This window comes from Dama dama, chromosome 9, assembly GCF_033118175.1.
Source record: "Dama dama isolate Ldn47 chromosome 9, ASM3311817v1, whole genome shotgun sequence".
Taxonomy (NCBI): domain Eukaryota; kingdom Metazoa; phylum Chordata; class Mammalia; order Artiodactyla; family Cervidae; genus Dama; species Dama dama.
Window position 1 is genome coordinate 74,813,135 of NC_083689.1, and position 19,188 is coordinate 74,832,322.

At 36.2% G+C, this 19,188-nt stretch overlaps 1 protein-coding gene across 1 annotated transcript in view; it reads right to left on the bottom strand.

Annotated features, from left to right (window-relative positions):
- Positions 1-19,188, bottom strand: part of GABRB2 (gamma-aminobutyric acid type A receptor subunit beta2) — a 264,157-nt gene that overhangs the window by 26,304 nt on the left and 218,665 nt on the right. Inside the window, exons 7-9 of the mRNA XM_061149482.1 lie at positions 16,098-16,235; positions 14,230-14,382; positions 10,105-10,349 (exon numbers count right to left, since the gene is read on the bottom strand). Of these exons, the coding sequence (XP_061005465.1) occupies positions 10,105-10,349; positions 14,230-14,382; positions 16,098-16,235 (536 nt within the window). The remainder of the gene's footprint in view (positions 1-10,104; positions 10,350-14,229; positions 14,383-16,097; positions 16,236-19,188) is intronic.

Here is a 19,188-nt window from a genome sequence, read left to right on the forward strand (position 1 = left end):
ATATTTCTCAATCAATATTTTTTAACTTCAGTTTATCCTTATATAGTAATAATATTCAATCTTCATTTTTTTAAGATTTGTATTTACCTCATTTGTTTTTGTCTGAATTTACTTATAATATTTTTCCATAAATAGTTTTTTATTGGGTTTAGTTCTTGATTTAATCTTATTCTTTTGATGTGTGAGTTGATATATGTTCTAGTTATAATAGTTAAGACAATGGTCTTAATTCTATCATGTTAATTTCTGCTCTACATTTTTTTTTTAAGTTGTCCTTATCCTTATTCTGGTGTCTAAATTTACACACATTATCTGCATCTTTTTTTCAGTGAAATATAGTTGACATGTATGTGCTAAGTTGCTCAATTGTGTCTTTGTGACCCCATGGACTGTAGCCTGCCAGGCTCCTCTGTCCACGGGATTATCCCACAGGGGATACTGGAGTGGGTTGCCATTTCCTCCTTCAGGGGATTTTGCCAACCCAGGGATTGAACTTGTATCTCTTGTGTCTCCTGCCTTGTCAGGGGGATTCTTTACCACTGCACCACCTGCATAATGTTCTGTTAGTTCCAGATGCACTACATAATGATTGATGTTTGTATCCATTATGAAATTATCATCACAATAAGGCTAGTAACCATCTGCCCCTACAAAGGTATTACATTATCACTGACCAATATCCCTTATGATGTCTGTACCCTCCCAACTATTTATTATATAAATCAAAGTCTGTACCTCTTAATACTTTTCATCTATTCTGCCCATAGAGTATGGACACCCCTCCCCCTCTGACAAATAGCAGTTTAATCTTATATCTGTGGGTCTGTTTTCATATAATTTGTTCATTTGTTTTTTGAATTCCATAAGTAAGATCATGTGGTATTTGTTTTTATCTGTCAGACTCATTTTAACTTAGCACAATGCCCTTTAGTTTCATCCATGTTGTCATAAATGACAATATTTCATTTTTAATGAATCAGCAATATTCTACTCTATCCACTGCATCTTCTTTTTCTATTTTTCTATTGATGGGCACTTAGGTTGACTTCATATTTAACTAGAAAATAATGTTGCTCTGCATTTCTCTTTTATTTCTTCCTGATTTTCTAAGGTTTTATAAGGTAAATTGTCAGTTCTTGATTCTTCTTCATCTATAACGGCTCAGACTTCATGCTTTAGCGTAACATCCAAAGTTCTTAGAAATGGAAAGGTCAGTTCCTCAGCATTCCTACTCAAGATTTTGACTTATGTTTCAGGTGGAAGTTACTTTTTAACCAAACATCTCAGATGACCCTAAGGTAGTGTATGGTAGACCCTTTAAAAAACATAGTTGTGTAAGTTGTCTATGTTAATTTAAAAGATATTCTTAACCTTCAAATCCTTGATTCATAAACTATAAGAATAAAATGCAAATATTGAGTCCTTGCTATGAATTAGAAAACAAATATTCTCTCCATCGTCATCACACCTATCCTGATTTATATTTTTAATATATTTTCTGTATCTAATTCTTAAAAAAATATTTCAATTATCTTTTATTTCTAACTTAAATTTTGGAGTCATATAGTTTTAGTTCTACATGCTACCTTCAGTTCTACATACTAGCATATACTGACTTTTTCTATTCTAAAGTTTTTTATTTTGACTACATTCTGTTGGGGGCTAGATTTTTAAAATTAAGCCATAATATTTTTCTTTGGTTGTTCCCTTAGATTTTGCATACTAAGGATAGATTGTCCTTCTTTTGCCTTGAAATAATACCAATAATGAAAGTGAAAGTCGCTCAGTCATGTTCGACTCCTTGCGACCCCATGGACTTTACAGACCATGGAATTCTCAGTTACATTTTCTCCCCCTCAGAACGCTGTTACATCTTTTCCATTGTCTTATAAATTTAATACTGCTGTAGAATAGTTTCAGATTTATTTTCCCTTCTTCGTAGGTCATTCACTTTCTCTGACTGAAATTTTAAGTAATTTTAAAGGAATATGATAAAGAAGCAATGGTATTATATAATTTTTATCTTGGAACTCAGTATATCCTTTCAGCCTACTGATTGATTTCACTACTGGTATGTATAAACATAATGTATAGCATAGTAGTTAGAACGTATCCTTTGGTCATATTTTCTGTTCAACCATTTCTTAGTCATCCAACCTTAAGAAAATTAATTACATTCTCCAGGTCTCTGTTCACCATTTATAAAATTATAACTACTACAACACATAGGGTAATAATGACTTATGTCATGACAATATATGTAGAGTGTCTAAGCAGATACATGGCATTCAAGAAATATTAATCACCATCATTATAATCAGTTAATGATGTAAAGATTTAAATATTTTTTCTATTTGCTTTTTGTTTCATTCTATATTTCATGAAAACCATAGTTCTGCATGCTTACTCTGCTGTACCTGTCTTGTATATTTATTGTTTTCTCTAAGTGGTTTTTATCTGTATTTCTTTTTTTTTTTTTTTCTGTATTTCACATGGTTTTCTACAGCCTGAACTTTGTGGTATTCCCTTAAGACTTTTTGCCATACTGATTTTCTTTCTTAGGATTTTAGATTTAATTAGTGTCTAAGAAAATGTTTAAACTTAGCCTTTTGTTTCATATTCTCTTTCAATTTTTCCAAGAAAAATACTTTTTAATTAAAGTTTTAATATATCCTGAAGTACTTTTTCCAATAAAGAGTCATTATCTTTTGCATGCTGAGTTCCTCTGTCTCTGCCAATGAGTGAGAGACAGAGAAAGAGAGACACAGGGAGAGAAATATGCCATCTGAGAGCCTTCCTGTATAGCTGCCATGCTGCTTCTTTGTTTAGATGCTTTATTTTGAGAGAGACTTTTTCTATAGGGTTTTCCTGCTATTGGCCCTCCTTATGCATTTCTGTCTCTCTGTAGAGCTCCAGTTTCAGCTGGGTGTTGATTATTTTGCTTTTCCATTGCCATTTTATCCTCTATGGCTTTTGGACACAGAAAAGTGCACATGGGTTTTGGATTCTTATATTTCAACTTCTCTAACACTTCTTACAACAGAAAACAGACATCAGTTTTCTAATTTTTCATTGTTTTAAGGGCTGGGTGGTGTGTGTACCACTACACTCTGATAGTAGGTATGTAAACCATAGTAGAACGTTTCTAGGGAACAATTTGCAATATGCCTCACAATTTTAAAGGCATATGCTTTTTGACTCAGAAATTTCACTTTAAGAAATTTTTAGAAATCAATTGTGTACAAACATGTCAGTAATGGAATACTTATTTTAGTTGTTTATATTTGAAAACCACTTAGAAACAATGCATGTCTAACAACAGGTGCTCGTTGTATAAATTATGGTACATTCAAGGAAATATTTTGTGGTTATTAGAAATGCTGTATACCTAAAGACACAAAAAAGGTAAGTAGAAAATAGCATACATTCAATAGCAGAGCATAATTATTTATATAAAAGTATGTCGCTAAATGAAAAAAGGGCAATGTTAACAATGTTTCAACACTGGTGGTTTTCGTAGCCTTCTGCACATTTTTTTTTTTAAACATGACCACGAATTAGTTTTATAATCATAAAAACAGTGATAGATCTAACAAAATAAAAATTAGGAAAGATATACACTGCTACCATCTCCAGAACAGCCACTATTTATAGAGTGCTCTATGTCTGGTACTGTATAAGACCTTAAGAAATTATCCTCTCAGTGGCCCCATGAAGCAAAAATTAGTGTTTCAGTTTTCAGCTGAGGAACTTGAGGGATGGAAAGGTTAAACAAGTGTAATATTACTCAGCTCATAAAAGACCACACTTTGACACTGAACCCAGTTCAGTCTAACAGCTACCATCATCCCGGTGCACCCTCTTAACTCTGAGGATTGTCAAATACATTTTAACACTTTTTCAGGTTACAGGTTTAATAGCCTATTAAACCTATTAATAGGTTTAATACAGGTTTTGAATATTGACCCTTATTTCATATTCTAAACATGAACTTAAAACAGAATTCAAAGGACGGAGTAAACACATACCCAACAAAGAAAAGGATAAATGCAGAAGACATTAAGATTCATATTTCAATGTAAATCATTCCCTTTAACATACTGTTTTATGAATTAGAAAGAGTCCTTGACAAATGAGGGTGCACGTCATGGCATCAGAGAGTATCAATAACTCTTTCAAGCCATCAGTGGAAAAGAGCACCAAAGAGGCAAATTTTCCTTCAAATAGTCTCATAATCTGAGGAGTTTCCTGAATTTTCATGTAACTTTAACCCAGTTTAAATCACAGACCAATCATGCAGTATACCCTGATTCTGATTTTGAAAAATACAGTATTTTTCAACCGTTTTCATTATAAGCCCAAACTCTGTCAGACATGTTTCTACATGATTAGCATTCTACCTAGAATACTGCCCAGTCAAATCAGTCCAATTCCACTTCCACAATAGTGACTTTGGTTAAAAACAAGAGCAGCAGCAACACCATAGCCTAAGGGAATAGGCATAGTAGGGGATTAGAATTAGAACAGTTGAGTAATGAAGTTTCAAACATCTCTTCTTCTGGAATCTACCTGATACCCTTTATCAGACTCTTTGCTTTGTATAACACACCAAGTAACAAAGTTTGAAAAACAACTTAAAATAGCACAGCAAACTAACAATTTAAGAGGTTAACCATACCTGTCTCCCATCAGAAAGGCACTAACAATGAGGAATCAAGGAATTTGGGGTTAGAGCCACAAAACTAAGGAAGAACATGATACTTCAAGATATAATAATGACAACTCATCTGGCATCAAGTCCTCATAGGGAAGATTCACAGATTCAGTATCATTTGTTGCCTCATCGAGAAATAAAAGAAAACTGAGAGACACGTAGGAGATGACAATCTGGACTAGTGACTATTACCATCCTCCTTTCCCTCCTCCAGTTTGGAGGGCAAGGTGAATGACAATTTGCCAATTAAGAAGTGTAAACATGTGAGGATTCAGAAACCAAACTCCAAGTTTTAGTCCTCAGTGGACTTTCTTTGGAGTTCATTTAAGTCACGAGCATTGACAAAAAACAATCTCAATTACTGCCTCTTTTCTATCATTACAGCAACACTGGGCCTGCTGAGATAATACTTATTTGTAAAATATAAATAATACTAAAGAAATAAGGACTTGATGCAAACATAACATTCTCAGATGCAAATGAATAATCTAGGACAGAAAAATATAGGTTCCTGAATTCTGAGCCAACCTAGGGAAGGACTATAATTTTCCACCTATTCCACCAACCAGAAGAAACACAAGAAAACTAAGAAACGCCAGGGCATATAATGACACTCCATGTTCTCAATACAAATGAAAAGGAGTTCTCAAAACATGATCCATCTGGTTTCTTTCTTTAGCACAACAATAATGACTGAATGGAACACTGAAGCTTAGGTTCATCATAACTACATTAAAAAAAAAAAAACAGGAAAATCTCATTAGGGTCCCCCGAAAACATTTAACACATCCCCATGTCTCTATGGATACAAGTCCATAGGTTATCTGTAAAAACCCCATACATTATTTTAACGGGAACAGCTAAACAAATTGGCTCCAACAGAAATACAAATAAATGGATTAAAAACTGGCTATCTAACCGTATAGAGAGAGAAATCGTAATTGGTAGTCCGTCTAGTTGGGGAGAGGTTTCCAGTTGGGTCCCACAAGGATCGATATTGGGTCCCATTTTGTTTAATATCTTTATAAAAAATCTGGAAGACAAAGTAGAGAATGTGCTAATTAAGTCGACTGATGCCACTAGATTAGGATTGGTGGTTAAAGTAAATTGGATATAGATAAATGCTACTGGCCTTTAGAAAGACCGATGTTAACAGAAACTAGGACTTCTAAATAGTTATATCTTTTTAATGTATCACTTAAAAATCTAATTCCAAACATTATAAATAAATAAATTTAAAAGATCTTAGGTTCAATGAAAAAGACAACTTAGAGACTCATAAAACCCATGAATGCAGAATGAAGGATGTCCCCCCCAATAGAGATATTCTCAGCACAGCTTTATTTGGAAAATTGGTGGCTGTGGGTCTCTCAATACAATAAGGATACTGCAGGCAATTCACATATCCAAGAATAATGGTACTGAAAAGATGAAGTAACTAAATTCTCAAATATATATATACCTAGTTATTGGCAGAAAAATAAACAAGAAAACAACATGAAGCTTAAAAGAAAAAAAGAGCTAAAACTTGGAGGCATGAACAAGAGAAGTGGGTGAAATTATCAACAGAAAATTCTACAGGCACACACACAAGAGACACACACAAAATAGAAGAATGCAAGGTGTAACAGGAGGGCTTTCCTAACATTTGAAAAAGAGACTGCATTTTTTTAACTACTCCTAAAGATGCTTGGGAAAAATATTCAGTAGAACTCTTACTAGTTTGAGGTTTGTTTTAAAAAATCTTAGTATTTACAATTTAATTTGTCACATGGAGACAATTGTGAAAGTAATAGTGACTGTCAGTTATGGATTCTTGTGTATAGACAGACAGGCTTATTTTAGGTGATGTTAATTGAACTGAAAATATGGATAATGTGGAATTGACTTTTAAATTTTATTGGATAAGGACTGGAAAACCTAGATGGTCTCAGAAATCTTGTTAACTCTGCTATGCTACCTTGGCTATTTCATTTTCCTTAAGAGCCTTAGTTTCTGCATCAGTTTAAACACAAGGCTGAGGATTGCTCTAAGAGCTGCAGATACTCTTGTTAAAATAAGACCTTACAGGAAGCTTATACAGAGATTAGAAAACTGGAAGTACACTTTTGAGCAACAGTGAGTGGGCTCCCACCTGGCTAGGCTTCCCATTTTCATCCCCCTCTGACCTCAGGACACAGAACAGTTTAAAAATCACTTTAGATTATCTGACATGCTGTCTCTGTCTCTTAAAAAAACTATCAACAGAACCTATAAAAGTGAATCCTTCTCCTCATGACTGATTTCTCCAGAGCATCCAACAATACTTGGTTGATTATGTGTGCCTGAGCTTTAAAAAAATGACTGTAGAATTACAGTTGAAAAGAAGGAACATTCTTGATAAGAATGAAAGTAGCATTATTCATAATGCTGACAAGAAAGACAGCATTGTGCAATCAGAGTCCTCTGTGGGTCTCCTCTAACCTTTCATGCTGGGCTAAGGAAAAAAACAAAAAGGAGTCTGGTATTAGATAGTTACCTTTTAAATTCTAATCAAATGGCTGTAAGTATTCTGGCCTAAGAAATAACTGATACAGTTTTTGGTTGGTCTGTTATAGATTTTATAGCTAGTATCTGTTGAAAAATGATTTCTTTGCTTTGACTTTAAAACTTCCAGTGTGAAACATTCCTCTGTAGATGATACTCTCGTTTTAGGGATGGGATTTCATCCTACATATCAGAGCATGTAAAAGGCACAGGCAAGTACCACCAATAGGACTGGAGATTATAAATTTTATTTTAAAAAATAATTATGCTTATAATTTTATTAATATTCATCAGTTACCTAGTGCCAATCATACGCTTGGAACTATGCTAGTCTCTCTACATTTTATCATAACTTCATAATAACTGATGAAAAAGGACTTAAGTCCATTTTACAGATCAGAAAACTGAAGGGTCAGAGAGGGTTTTTTGGCCTATTATCACACAACTATTAAATGGTAAATGTCAAACCTGACTCAAAAATATTTGTTCAGAACTTTGCGCTAAATGGGAACTCCTGATACCATGATGTTATGCATGCTGATTGAGAAAGCAGAGAAACAACTCATACAATTAATGCTAAAGAGTTTAAGAACAGGACAAGCATCTCATGTTTTTCTCACGTTGGAAAGCAGAGGAATGGACTAGCACAGGGTTTTTTTAACCTCAGAAGGATTGACATTTTGGGTTGGATAATTGTCATGTGGAGGCAGTCCCATGCACTATTCGATGTTCAGCAGCACGCCTGGCCTCTATTCACTAGATACCAGTGATAATCCCCTCCTCCTGGTTCTGACCATCCAAAACCTCTACAGACATTGTCAACGCTCTTCCAGGGGCAAAACTGCCTGTGATTTGAGAACCACTGCACTAGAAGAACTCTGGTATCTTTTTTGTTCTCTCACATTCTGTGCTCTGAATTGCAGATGCAACATTAGCCAAAAGGATGGGTTCTGCATCACTATGGGGTACCTGCCCATTGAACCATTCCCTACCTCCATCTTGTACACTGAATTTAAAACTGTCTGAAGCTTTCCAATGTTCAGTTTGCAACAAAACTGCCACTCTCTGGTACTTAAATGTATCATTTAAATGCAAATTGATAAGTAAAAAATAGGGTAGATGAAAGTAAAAAGAGATCAGATGTTATCTTAACTCAGCCTTGCATTAGGCAATTGATTGAGTCTCATTTCCAACTGCAGTCCTATGAGATAGTTTTATTTATTTATTCATTTTCTCTTCTTTACTAAAGCTACTCTTATCAGAAAAATCATAAAATGGATTTAAAAAGCATTCTCTCATTTGATAGCCTGAGAGGGCCATAATGCTACCTTGGAATCTATTAACAGATTCCAATAACTGAAACTCAGAGCATTTAAAAGGGATTGACAACTTCCTAGACCCTGTGGTTCACTGACTTATAAGACCACACTTAAAATTTGCATTATTATGAAAATCATCTCCTGGGAAAGGAATGCCTTTGATTAGAGAATAGCCCAAAATCAAATATCAGACCTATGGATATATGGAAAACATCAGTGAGTCAGAAATTTTCACTGGATTTGCTCCAAATAAAATTTAATGGCAGAGATGATTTATGGTATGCTATCCTTGGAATTAAATTGAAGTCAGAAATATTAAAATGTCAATTAAATAATTATTGGATGGTTAACAACTCCAGATGGCTTAAAAGTATTACCATTTTCTTAGTTCCATCACTATGAGCTATTTATCAAATCCACATTACGTACTACTTTATAAACACTATTTATGGGATATATTAAAATAAGACCTTGTTTTTCTCATATATTTTGAAGGGTCTAAATTTGGACTCAGGGAAAGCATGTGCATAAATATTCTGCTCAGTGCAGAAAGTTACATAACAGGAAGCCAGGTGAAGTATTTTTGAAGTACAGACAGGTAGATCTATTGGAATGAGCCTGCTATCAACAGGCTCAAAATTGAGCCTGCTATCAACAGGCTCAAAATTGAAATTCTGAATCTTGAATGCAAATTAGAATAATATTAGGAGAATTTTAAAAATTATGATGCTTAGGCATACCCCAGGACAACCAAATCAGAATTTCCAGGGAAGAAACCCAAGCTTCAGTAAGTTTTAATACTTTTCCTTGTCATTTGATCGGGAACCCAAGATTGAGAACCATCGCTTTAGAGAATAGACTGGATTTAAAACTGTGTAGAAATTGTTTTTTGACTACGCCTGACTTAAGCAACATGGTGGCCTCTTGTGCTCAAATGCTTCAAGGATTTAAGGTGGTAATGTGAAAGGCATTAACTAATTATCTGTCAAAAAAAGTTATTCTTTTTTTCCCTTCCACTTCTCTTTCTATCCATCTGATGACTTCACAAACCAAGTGTCAGTTTGTTGCTGGTGAGTCTTTAACACACATCTGTACTTGCTTATTTCTCTTTTAAATCAAAGAGGATGCAGCGCTCAGGCCCATAGCCTCTATGTAATATAACCTAGAATTAATAGTGTAGTTTCATTTAAGATTATCTTCCAGCAAGTAATACTGATATAACTGATATGAAATTTCCTTTACAGATAAATTTAGATAGAATGAGTAAATTTAGATAAACATAAAGTAAATAATAGTACACATTCTACTCATAAATGGAAAAAGTCACAAAAGTGGTCTCAGATGACCACGGTTTGGGCCACCCTAGTCTTAAGGTAAAGGGCATCTAAATGTTGTGTCATAAATTTGGGCCTGATTATGTCTCCATCACAAATGATGTCTTCCCTGGGCTTTTGTTTTCTCATTTGTTAACAAGACCATGAACCTATATGGCAGGCATTCTTCTATGACTTTAAGAAGCAAGGAGGGCTTGCCCTTTGAACCTACCTTGTTGACATCCAGGCGCATCTTCTCATTGTTGGCACTGGCAGCCTTTTCAGCTGCTTTCTTTTGGCGTTGAGGTCCCCTCCCAAAAAAGATGTAGTTGACCAAAGCATATTCCAGAAGGGCCATGAAAACAAAGACAAAGCACCCCATCAGGTACATGTCAATGGCCTTCACATAAGGGATCTTAGGGAGAGTCTCCCGGAGGTGGGTATTGATAGTGGTCATTGTTAGCACAGTTGTAATTCCTGCAAAAATGAGACAGAGTAACAATGTTTGTATTTGCTCGCTGCTTTCATCATAGCTGGAAAGGTTAACTATACTCTTTTACTTTTTCATATATCCCACACAATATATGAGCGAGTGGGTGAAAGTCGCTCAGTTGTGTCTGACTCTTTGCGACCCCATGGACTATATAGTCCATGGAATTCTCCAGACCAGAATACCGGAGTGGACAGCCTTTCTCTTCTCCAGGGGCTCTTCCCAACCCAGGGATCGAATCCAGGTCTCCCGCATTGCAGGTGGATTCTTTACCAGCTGAGCCACAAGGGAAGCCCAAGAATACTCGAGTGGGTAGCCTATCCCTTCTCCAGCAGATCTTCCTGACCCAGGAATTGAACCAGGGTCTCCTGCATTGTAGGCAGATTCTTTACCAGCTGAGCTCTGAGGGAAGCACACGATATATACTGGGCAATTATTATATATCAGCCCTGTGATAGGTGTGGGAAATATGTGTAAATCATTAATTTATAATAAACATTAATCATTGGGGACATTTCCTTTAACCATAGCTTTATGGTTATAGTTATGTATCTAGTGTGGGACATGGAGATGTGAATTAAATGCTATGACAGACATGTGTGTAAGATGAGAGTTGAGAAAACAGAGTTGATCCTAATTTAGCCCATGACGTGGCAGGGGAATGATCAGGAAATTCCACCTTTGGAGCTGAGTCCTGGAGAATGCATTGGAGTTACCCAGGCAACCAAAACCTGGAGATCAAAAGTGATAGTAGATATAAGGGTATTGGTAGTGGAGAGAGTTTTTTAGGGAGGTGCTTTGTGGGGATGAAAGTACACAGCCCATCAAAAGAATCTCAAGCAATTCATTGTGGGTACATTAAAGGATATGCTGGGAAGAAGGATGAGAAAAGTGAAGATTAAGTAAGGCCTGCATAATGGAAAGCCACATACAGAGAGCTTAATGTAGAGCTTGAACTTAAAATTGAAGGCAACATGGAGCCACTGACCAGCTTCAACCAGGCAGGCATTAGGGACAAATTGTGTTTAGAACAATCGCTCCGGCATCAGAGTGGAGCACAGATGGGAAGCTTACAAGACAGGAAATAGAATGCCAGCTTAGAGTCTTTCAGAATAAGAAAGTAATGAAGGGGAAATAAAATAATTGTGTGTGTGTGTGTGTGTGTGTGTGCGCTCGCGCGTGCATGCTTAGTTGCTCAATCATGGCCAACTCTCTGCAGTCCCATGGACTCTAGCCCACCAGGCTCCTCTGGCCATGGAATTTTCCAGGCAAGAACACTGGAGTGGGTTGCCAGTTCCTACTCCAGTGGATCTTCCTGACCTAGAGATCAAACCAGCATCTCTTTCATCTCCTGCATTGACAGGTGGATTCTTTACTGCTAGCGTCATTTGGGAAGCCCCCAAATAATAGTAATAGTATTGAAATCAATGAATGCATATTGAAATCAATGAATAGATGCTATGAACAAAGGGCAAAAATATGGAAACTAGAGGTGGAAAGTAACAGGAAGCAGGCATCTAGCCTTCGTGTTTTGGGGTTGGGAATGCAGGCACATAATGCACAGATTAACAATACAGAAGTATCACAAGATTCTTTATGGGAAATGCCACACTAGCTCAGGTTATAACTGTTTGCCCAGCTGAGGGAGCATCTTCAACAGTGGGGAGTAGCTTCCCTCCAAGCTATAACTGGAGGGACAGACAGAGAAATGCTGGATAAAAGCACTGGGAGTTCAGTCCTGAGGTTTGATAAGGTCCAGCTTTGTAGCAAAAGAGTAATGTGAAAATAGGAGTCAGAAGTCAAGATCACACAGATGTGAAGTTGTGGAGTCAACATCTGAACTAGGATCTCTCTAACTCCAAAGCCCGTGTCATTAAAACATTACCCAATGACAGCCCAATGTTAATTTTCGATTCTATTATTTTTTTAGGAACATATGTTTTCTGATTTAATTGTGTCTCTCTAATAAGATCAATTGTACTTTTTGTCTTGTTTGTCTACATGTTCATGAAACAGACGCAGAAAAAATAAATTTGAGCATCTGATTCTGAGAACGGCCAGAAAAACCATGGTTATACTTTAGATCTAGGTGTTTTATAGTTCTTATATCTTTTCTGTATTAGTCATTTTGATACATTTTCCAATTTCACTTTTCATTATTTCATCTAGAGCTTATCTTGTATGACTATTACATGTATATTATAAAACTGACAATACTGATTTCATACTTATCTAAATTTTATGTTAAGGTGTTTCTGACCTAGTAATAAACTACTCACGTAAAAGACATTTTAAACATTTCTTTAAAAAGTAAATAACTTACTTATTATTCCTGTAACAGGCATAAAATTGAAAAAGAGACTTTTATTTTGGAATAACAGGATATTTACAAGTTCCATTTATTCCTGTATTCAGCAAATATTTACTGAACACCATTCACTGTGTGAGACACTACAGATATAACTGGAGCACAATTAGGTATGGGCCTTCCCCCAAGGTATCTTCAATACTATGAAGAAAAAGGATATCACAAACCAAATAAATATAAGTTATAACTGTCACTGGTTTCCAAGGTGTTCTACAGTATTTTAGGAGACTATATCACAGCGGACTTGATTCAGTCTAAGAGGTCATCGATTCTCCCAAAGTTATTCCTTTATATGTGAAATCATGTCACTTTGCTCAGTGACTCTAATTTCACTCAGAATAAAAGTAAAGATGTTATGATGGCTCCTGGACCACTTCAACATCTTTTAGTTCCCTCTGCCTGACATCTGTACGCTGAAATTCAATCTGCACCCACCTACTGGTCACCTTGCTCACCTGTTTCTACCTGGGGGCCTTTTCATCTTGCTAAAATAGTCTCATTTAGACATTTATGTGACTCGATCTTCTTCAAGTCTTTGTCCATTAGCAATTACTGAATGAAGTCTACCCTGATGATGCTAAACTGTCCCCCAGTATGCCCTCCCCTTCTTTTGCTTACTTCCTCTGTTTACTATATTATGTAATTTTCATATTATATGCAAAATAAATTTACTTTTTACCTTTTACTGTTAGCGCATAATTTCCAGAAGGGCACTGGTTTTATCTCCAGTGCCTTGTATGTATGACACGTAGTAGGTATACAAAAAATGTTGTTGAATGAATAAATAAATGACTTTGCTAAGGAAACACTAATTTAACTTAGATTTACTGGTGGAGCAGTTAACAACTTTACATTTTATAAAGATTAGTCAGAATTTAAAATAATAAAGATCATGTAAAAGGTAATACATTTCCTATATCTTGAGTTTGCAACATAAAAATGTTCATGAACTGTAATTTATTCTCTTCCTCTGATGTTATAATGGAAAAACATCAAAGCATAAGATAAGTGATGCCATGGATGATTTCCCAATGTTCTTATACTTTGTTGTCTCCTGTCCCCTGTCATGCTATTCCAAAACCTTAATCAACCTTTAGAATTCTTTCTGCTCACTGATTTGTTACACATTGCATTTCTTTGTTTCTTACTTAGAAAAAAAAAGATGGAAGATAGCTCTTCCCAGGTAAGAAAACACAGATAAAAACTGAACAGTTATCAAGCACTATTACATGAACTATGCTTCAATAAAAATATCCAGCAGATGCGACTAATTTCATTACTGACAGTTACATAGTTAACTAATTTTGACATGAAAGAGTTTTAATTAGTGTTCAATTGATTTAAACGCTGAATCAGATCATCCAATGTCTCATGTCCAAATTCTTGTAATGTGTGCAGTCAGGTCTCATCAGGCATCACCAACTTGAGGGTAAGTAAAAAGTACACCAGTGCATGAACACACACAGGCAAATGCTGCCAGCGGTCGGATCCATGCCTACCTAATGCCACTCTTGCAGCTGAAGCATCGTAATTAATCCAGAAGGAGACCCAGGAGAGGATAGTGATCAAGATAGATGGCATATATGTCTGCAGGATAAAGTAACCAATGTTTCTCTTAAGCTTAAAGCTGAGGGATAACCTGGGATAGGAACCTAGAAAGACAATTTTAAAACATCATCATTATCAGTCAGTATATATAGTATACTTTCCTTTAAAGACCCATAGACAGTTTATATTTCTTCCCTACATTCAATTTAGCTTCTGGTGAAGGGCACTTCCTTATACAAAAGTAATTGAGAAAACAGGGCTTTTAATTAGCAAGACTTACTCAGTGTTGAACATATCCCACACTCACCAGTAATTAAAAGAATTCCAGCTCTTCCCTGCTCAGCCTCCTACACTGAATCAAAGGTTTTCATTCTCTACAACTGTAATGATAAGACACTTTGAGACAGTCCCTTTGTTCCCCTTTTAATTGTTTCTCAGCAAGTCCACCCTGTACATTTTTATACATAAGAATAGGGATGCACACTTTGACTGAAGGGTAAGACATCTCTTCAACAAGCCCCTGGATGCATTTTAAGGTGAGGATCAGTGGCAAGGCTTCAGTTGGTATAGCAACTCCCTGAAATTTTGTGACATTTTCATGTGCATGCAGTATTTTTTCTGATTTCATTGCTTCCATCAAAGTTACAAAGGGATTCCTGACCCACCAAAATGTGGATGGGGAGACACTTCTCCTGAGCAATATTTGTGGGAGATATAATTAAAGAATCAGATTCTTGAAACTGGGTCCTTTGATGGTGGGAATCTAGGGAATTATATTTTAAACAAGATACGTAACAGAACATGGTCTTAGAACATAAAAGAGTCACACTGATAAACAGGGTGTGTACATGTAGGGCAGGGGAGAATATTCTTACTAATTGAAAGAAAGCTTTGTCTAGCCCTCATGGGCTGAAGCAAGTATGTTAATATTAAAGTAAAAATATTTTAGGTAGAAACTCAGTTCTATAGTGTCTCAGGGGTTCAGAGGACCTCAAATCTAGGAAAAGTTTCTGTTGTTCTCTTTGTAAAGCTGGAGGCTATTTTGTATTCTTGTTTGAAGTAATTGTCAGGGACAGGAAGTGCCTGAGTCCTTAGCAGAAGGACAATTCAAGATCCACAGTTACAGTACTAGCTATTTCTGTGCTTGAGGAATTCATTTCAATAAGAAAAATAAAAAGAGGCGTATTCCTGGGGGCTTATTAATTTTCTTTTAGTGAGTATGGAGAAAATTATTACATTCCTGGGCTTTTTGATTAAAAACCGTGCTGACTAAAACAGGCCTGACCTCAGTTCTGGAAGAGTAAGATGGTAAAGGCATCGAGACAATCTAAACATCTGGAAAATCTTTTAGTTTCGAATGGTAGGTAAGGCTACATAAGGAAAGTCCTGCCCTCCGAGAAAATGTGAAATCCTCCTATCCTACTGTCTTTAGAGAATTTCACTGCGGTCAGACCTGGGCAAATTGTGACTTGGCTGTCCTCAGTGTGTTTCAAAGAATAATAATCAATTCTGTGAGATGCATTATGCTGGGGGAACAGCTCTGACCCAGGTTGTTTCTGGGTCATTTCTCTCTGCATACTCCCTCTCTAACACTTATTCCCTCCTCTAGTATATGAGACACATTTGCTTTGCTGTGGTTACCTTCTTGAAAATAACTGGATGGTTTCCAAATGGGCTTGTTGGGGAATTGAGCATTTTCACAGACCTAAGTTCTCTAGAGTCCCCATTCTTTCCTGGGACCCAATCCTGATATAAGTGAACTCTTCTGGAAAAATATGATAAAGCCCCTTTTCTCTTAACCATTTCCCCTGATACAAACCTGTGGAAAAAACAACCTTCTTGGTGATCAGTTTGTAATCTACAATAGAGAACTGTGGAAGCTCAATCTTGGTTACTCCTGTCACTGCGTTATCATCCCCACGCCAATAAAACTCAATGTCATCGGTTGTATATCCATCTGTAAAAGGAAACACATATACAGATACACAGAAGACACACAAAATAGAAAAAAAAACTGTTTAGAAGATGATATGTAAAGTATAACAGCTACAGCTAAAGGTTATTATGTGTTAAGTATCATGCCAAGTACTTTAAGTATATTACCACCTTTAATCCTCACAATAATCCCACTGTGGAAGAATAATTAGGCACACATTACAGAAATAGGCTTAGAGAAATTAACAGCTTGTATTAAATCTTGTAACAAGGAAGTGGTATCACTGGGACTTGAACCTAGGTTTATCTGATTATGAATCTCATTCTCTCAAACATTATCACGTTATCACTTAGCCCTCGATGGTACCCTAAGAGAAAAAAAGAAGAGAAAAATCATTTATCAGTACAGCATAGTACTATAGTAACTGTACAGCATACTGAATGGTAATGAACCCTCCCCTGCCAATAAAAAATATTTGGATTTCAAGTCGGAAAAGAAGTGATTATGAAGAAGTGAGCCATTAACTTTTTGTAATATTCACAGATATGATCTCTAAATTTGACTGTGTAGCATATCTAAATTCCAAAGAACTCCGTAAAAATTTAAATCAACATTAATTCCAGGAGTTTTAAGAGTGTAAGTACAAATGAACAGTGTCCACTGCGAAGTCACAGCACATTTAAGGAGCCTGGCTCCATTCATCCAACAATTATTTACTGGACATCTACTATGCTTGTCAGTGCAGACTTGCTATATAATAAAAGCATTTTATTGATAAAATAATAAAAGGGTAATTATCCTTTCAATTCATGGGACAGAGTGGGGCAAACATACATTTACTAATTAGTGAAAGTGAAAGTCTCTCAGTTGTGTCTGACTCTTTGTGACACCATGGACTATACAGTCCATGGAATTCTCCAGGCCAAAATACTGGAGTGGGCAGCCTTTCCCTTCTCCAGGGGATCTTCCCAACCCGGGGATCACACCCAGGTCTCCCGCATTGCAGGCGAATTCTTTATGAGCTGAACCACAAGGGAAGCTAACTAATCACTAATTAGTAAGCATAAATATAACTACAAAGAATAGACACATTTTATATTGTAAACAATGATGTAGAGGGAAGCATGCAATGAAATCCAGCAAATATCAATATTTTACAAACTCATCCGGCCCCCATAAATCCCCCCTCAAAGCACACATTATATTTGTTTATCACATTGATCTCTTCAAAGAACATCTGCATCCAGATAGTTGAATTTTTACAAGTTTAGGAGCTATAAGTAAGTAAGTGAAAGTTGCTTAGTTGTGTCCAACTCTTTGCAACCCCATGGACTGTACATCCATGGAATTCTCCAGGTCAGAATACTGGAGTGGGTAGCCTTTCCCTTCTCCAGGGGATCTTCCCAACCCAGGGATTGAACCCAGGTGTTCTGTATTGCAGGCAGATTCTTTACCAGCTGAGCCACAAGGGAAGCCTGAAGGACACATTTTGCTCCCCCCAATTTCAAAAGCAACAAAACAAAGACTTTTTTTAAGACTTAAAAAAAAGACTTGTTTTAAGTTTAAGTTCTTTGCTTTTTGACATGTGACTAGTTAGTGTAACACTGAGGACTAGAATGCCAATCCTCTAGTTCTTAGTTCTTGAGATTTTTAATTAACCACATTTCTGCCAGAGAGAAAGTAAAATCTCTGAAAAAGTGAAAGCAAACTATTTTTCAAAGAATTATAGTACCTCTATTTGAGAATCTGTGTAAATCATAGCAATGTCAGGCAATATCTTAACTTTTCTAGAAATATGAAGTTCTCTATTCAAAAGAGCAGTCATCTTTGTGTGATAATAGAAATTAGTTTTTCTGGAACAATTTTAGAGGACTTGAACTTGTGATTCCATAATAATAGGTTTTTGGATAATAGCTAATGATTTCAAAAAGGGTTATTTACTTGCAAGGGCTTCCCCAGAGGCTCAGCGGTAAAAAATCTACCTGTCATGGAGGAGATGAGGGTTCAATCCTTGGGTCAGGAAGATCCCTTGGAGGAGGTAATGGCAACACACTCCCATAGACAGACGAGCCTGGCAGGCTATAATCCATAGGGGCACAAAGAGTCAGACACGACTGAAGTGACTAAGCACGCATGGGAGCACATTTATTTGCAAACATCGCAAATTGTAATAAAAATTGTGGAGTTTAGATTATACATCACCAACATTTTTATCAGCATGATTACATATAGAGTCCTTTATTTTGTTAGAGAATGTCTTTTTTCATATAAAACCATTATTTAAAAGTAAATTTTTCATGATTTTAAAGGAAAGTCTAGGTTTAAAGTGAATGGCATAGCAAGCAGATTCTCAGAAAAGAGCTAACTCCTTATTAATCTACTCCATTAATATTCTCCACCTAAATCTAAGAACTCAGCTGTCTGTCCCAAAGGATAACTGCTCTTTTTCTAAGATGGCAAAATTTTCCTAATGTGGTTATGGGAACACTCACAGTCCAGGACTTAACTCAAATTTAATCCTATTTCTCATTGGTTATCGAAATACATCTCTCAGTTATAAAACTGTTAGAGCCAATGGCATTCCCACCTTCCATAAAATAACTTAAAATAACAAAAGAAGGTCAACTTACTCCTAATTTCAAGCAAGATAGCTAGAAATGTATTATAAAATTGAATCTGTGTATACACATGAAAAAGGTATTTATCAAACAAGAAGGCTAGTTTTCTAGAATACAGCCATCTTCAAAAGAATAGGACAAGAGGAAAGTCAACTCAGTATTGCCAACAGAGCAGGGTCCCCAACTCTGTGGCCTGTTAAGAATTGGGCTGCACAGCAGGAGGTGAGCGGCCAGTGAGCCAGCTAAACCTCATCTGTATTTACAGCCTCTCCCCATCTCAAGCATTATGCCTAAGCTCCACCTCCTGTCAGATCAGTGGAGGCTCTCACAGGAGTACAAATCCTACTATGAACTGT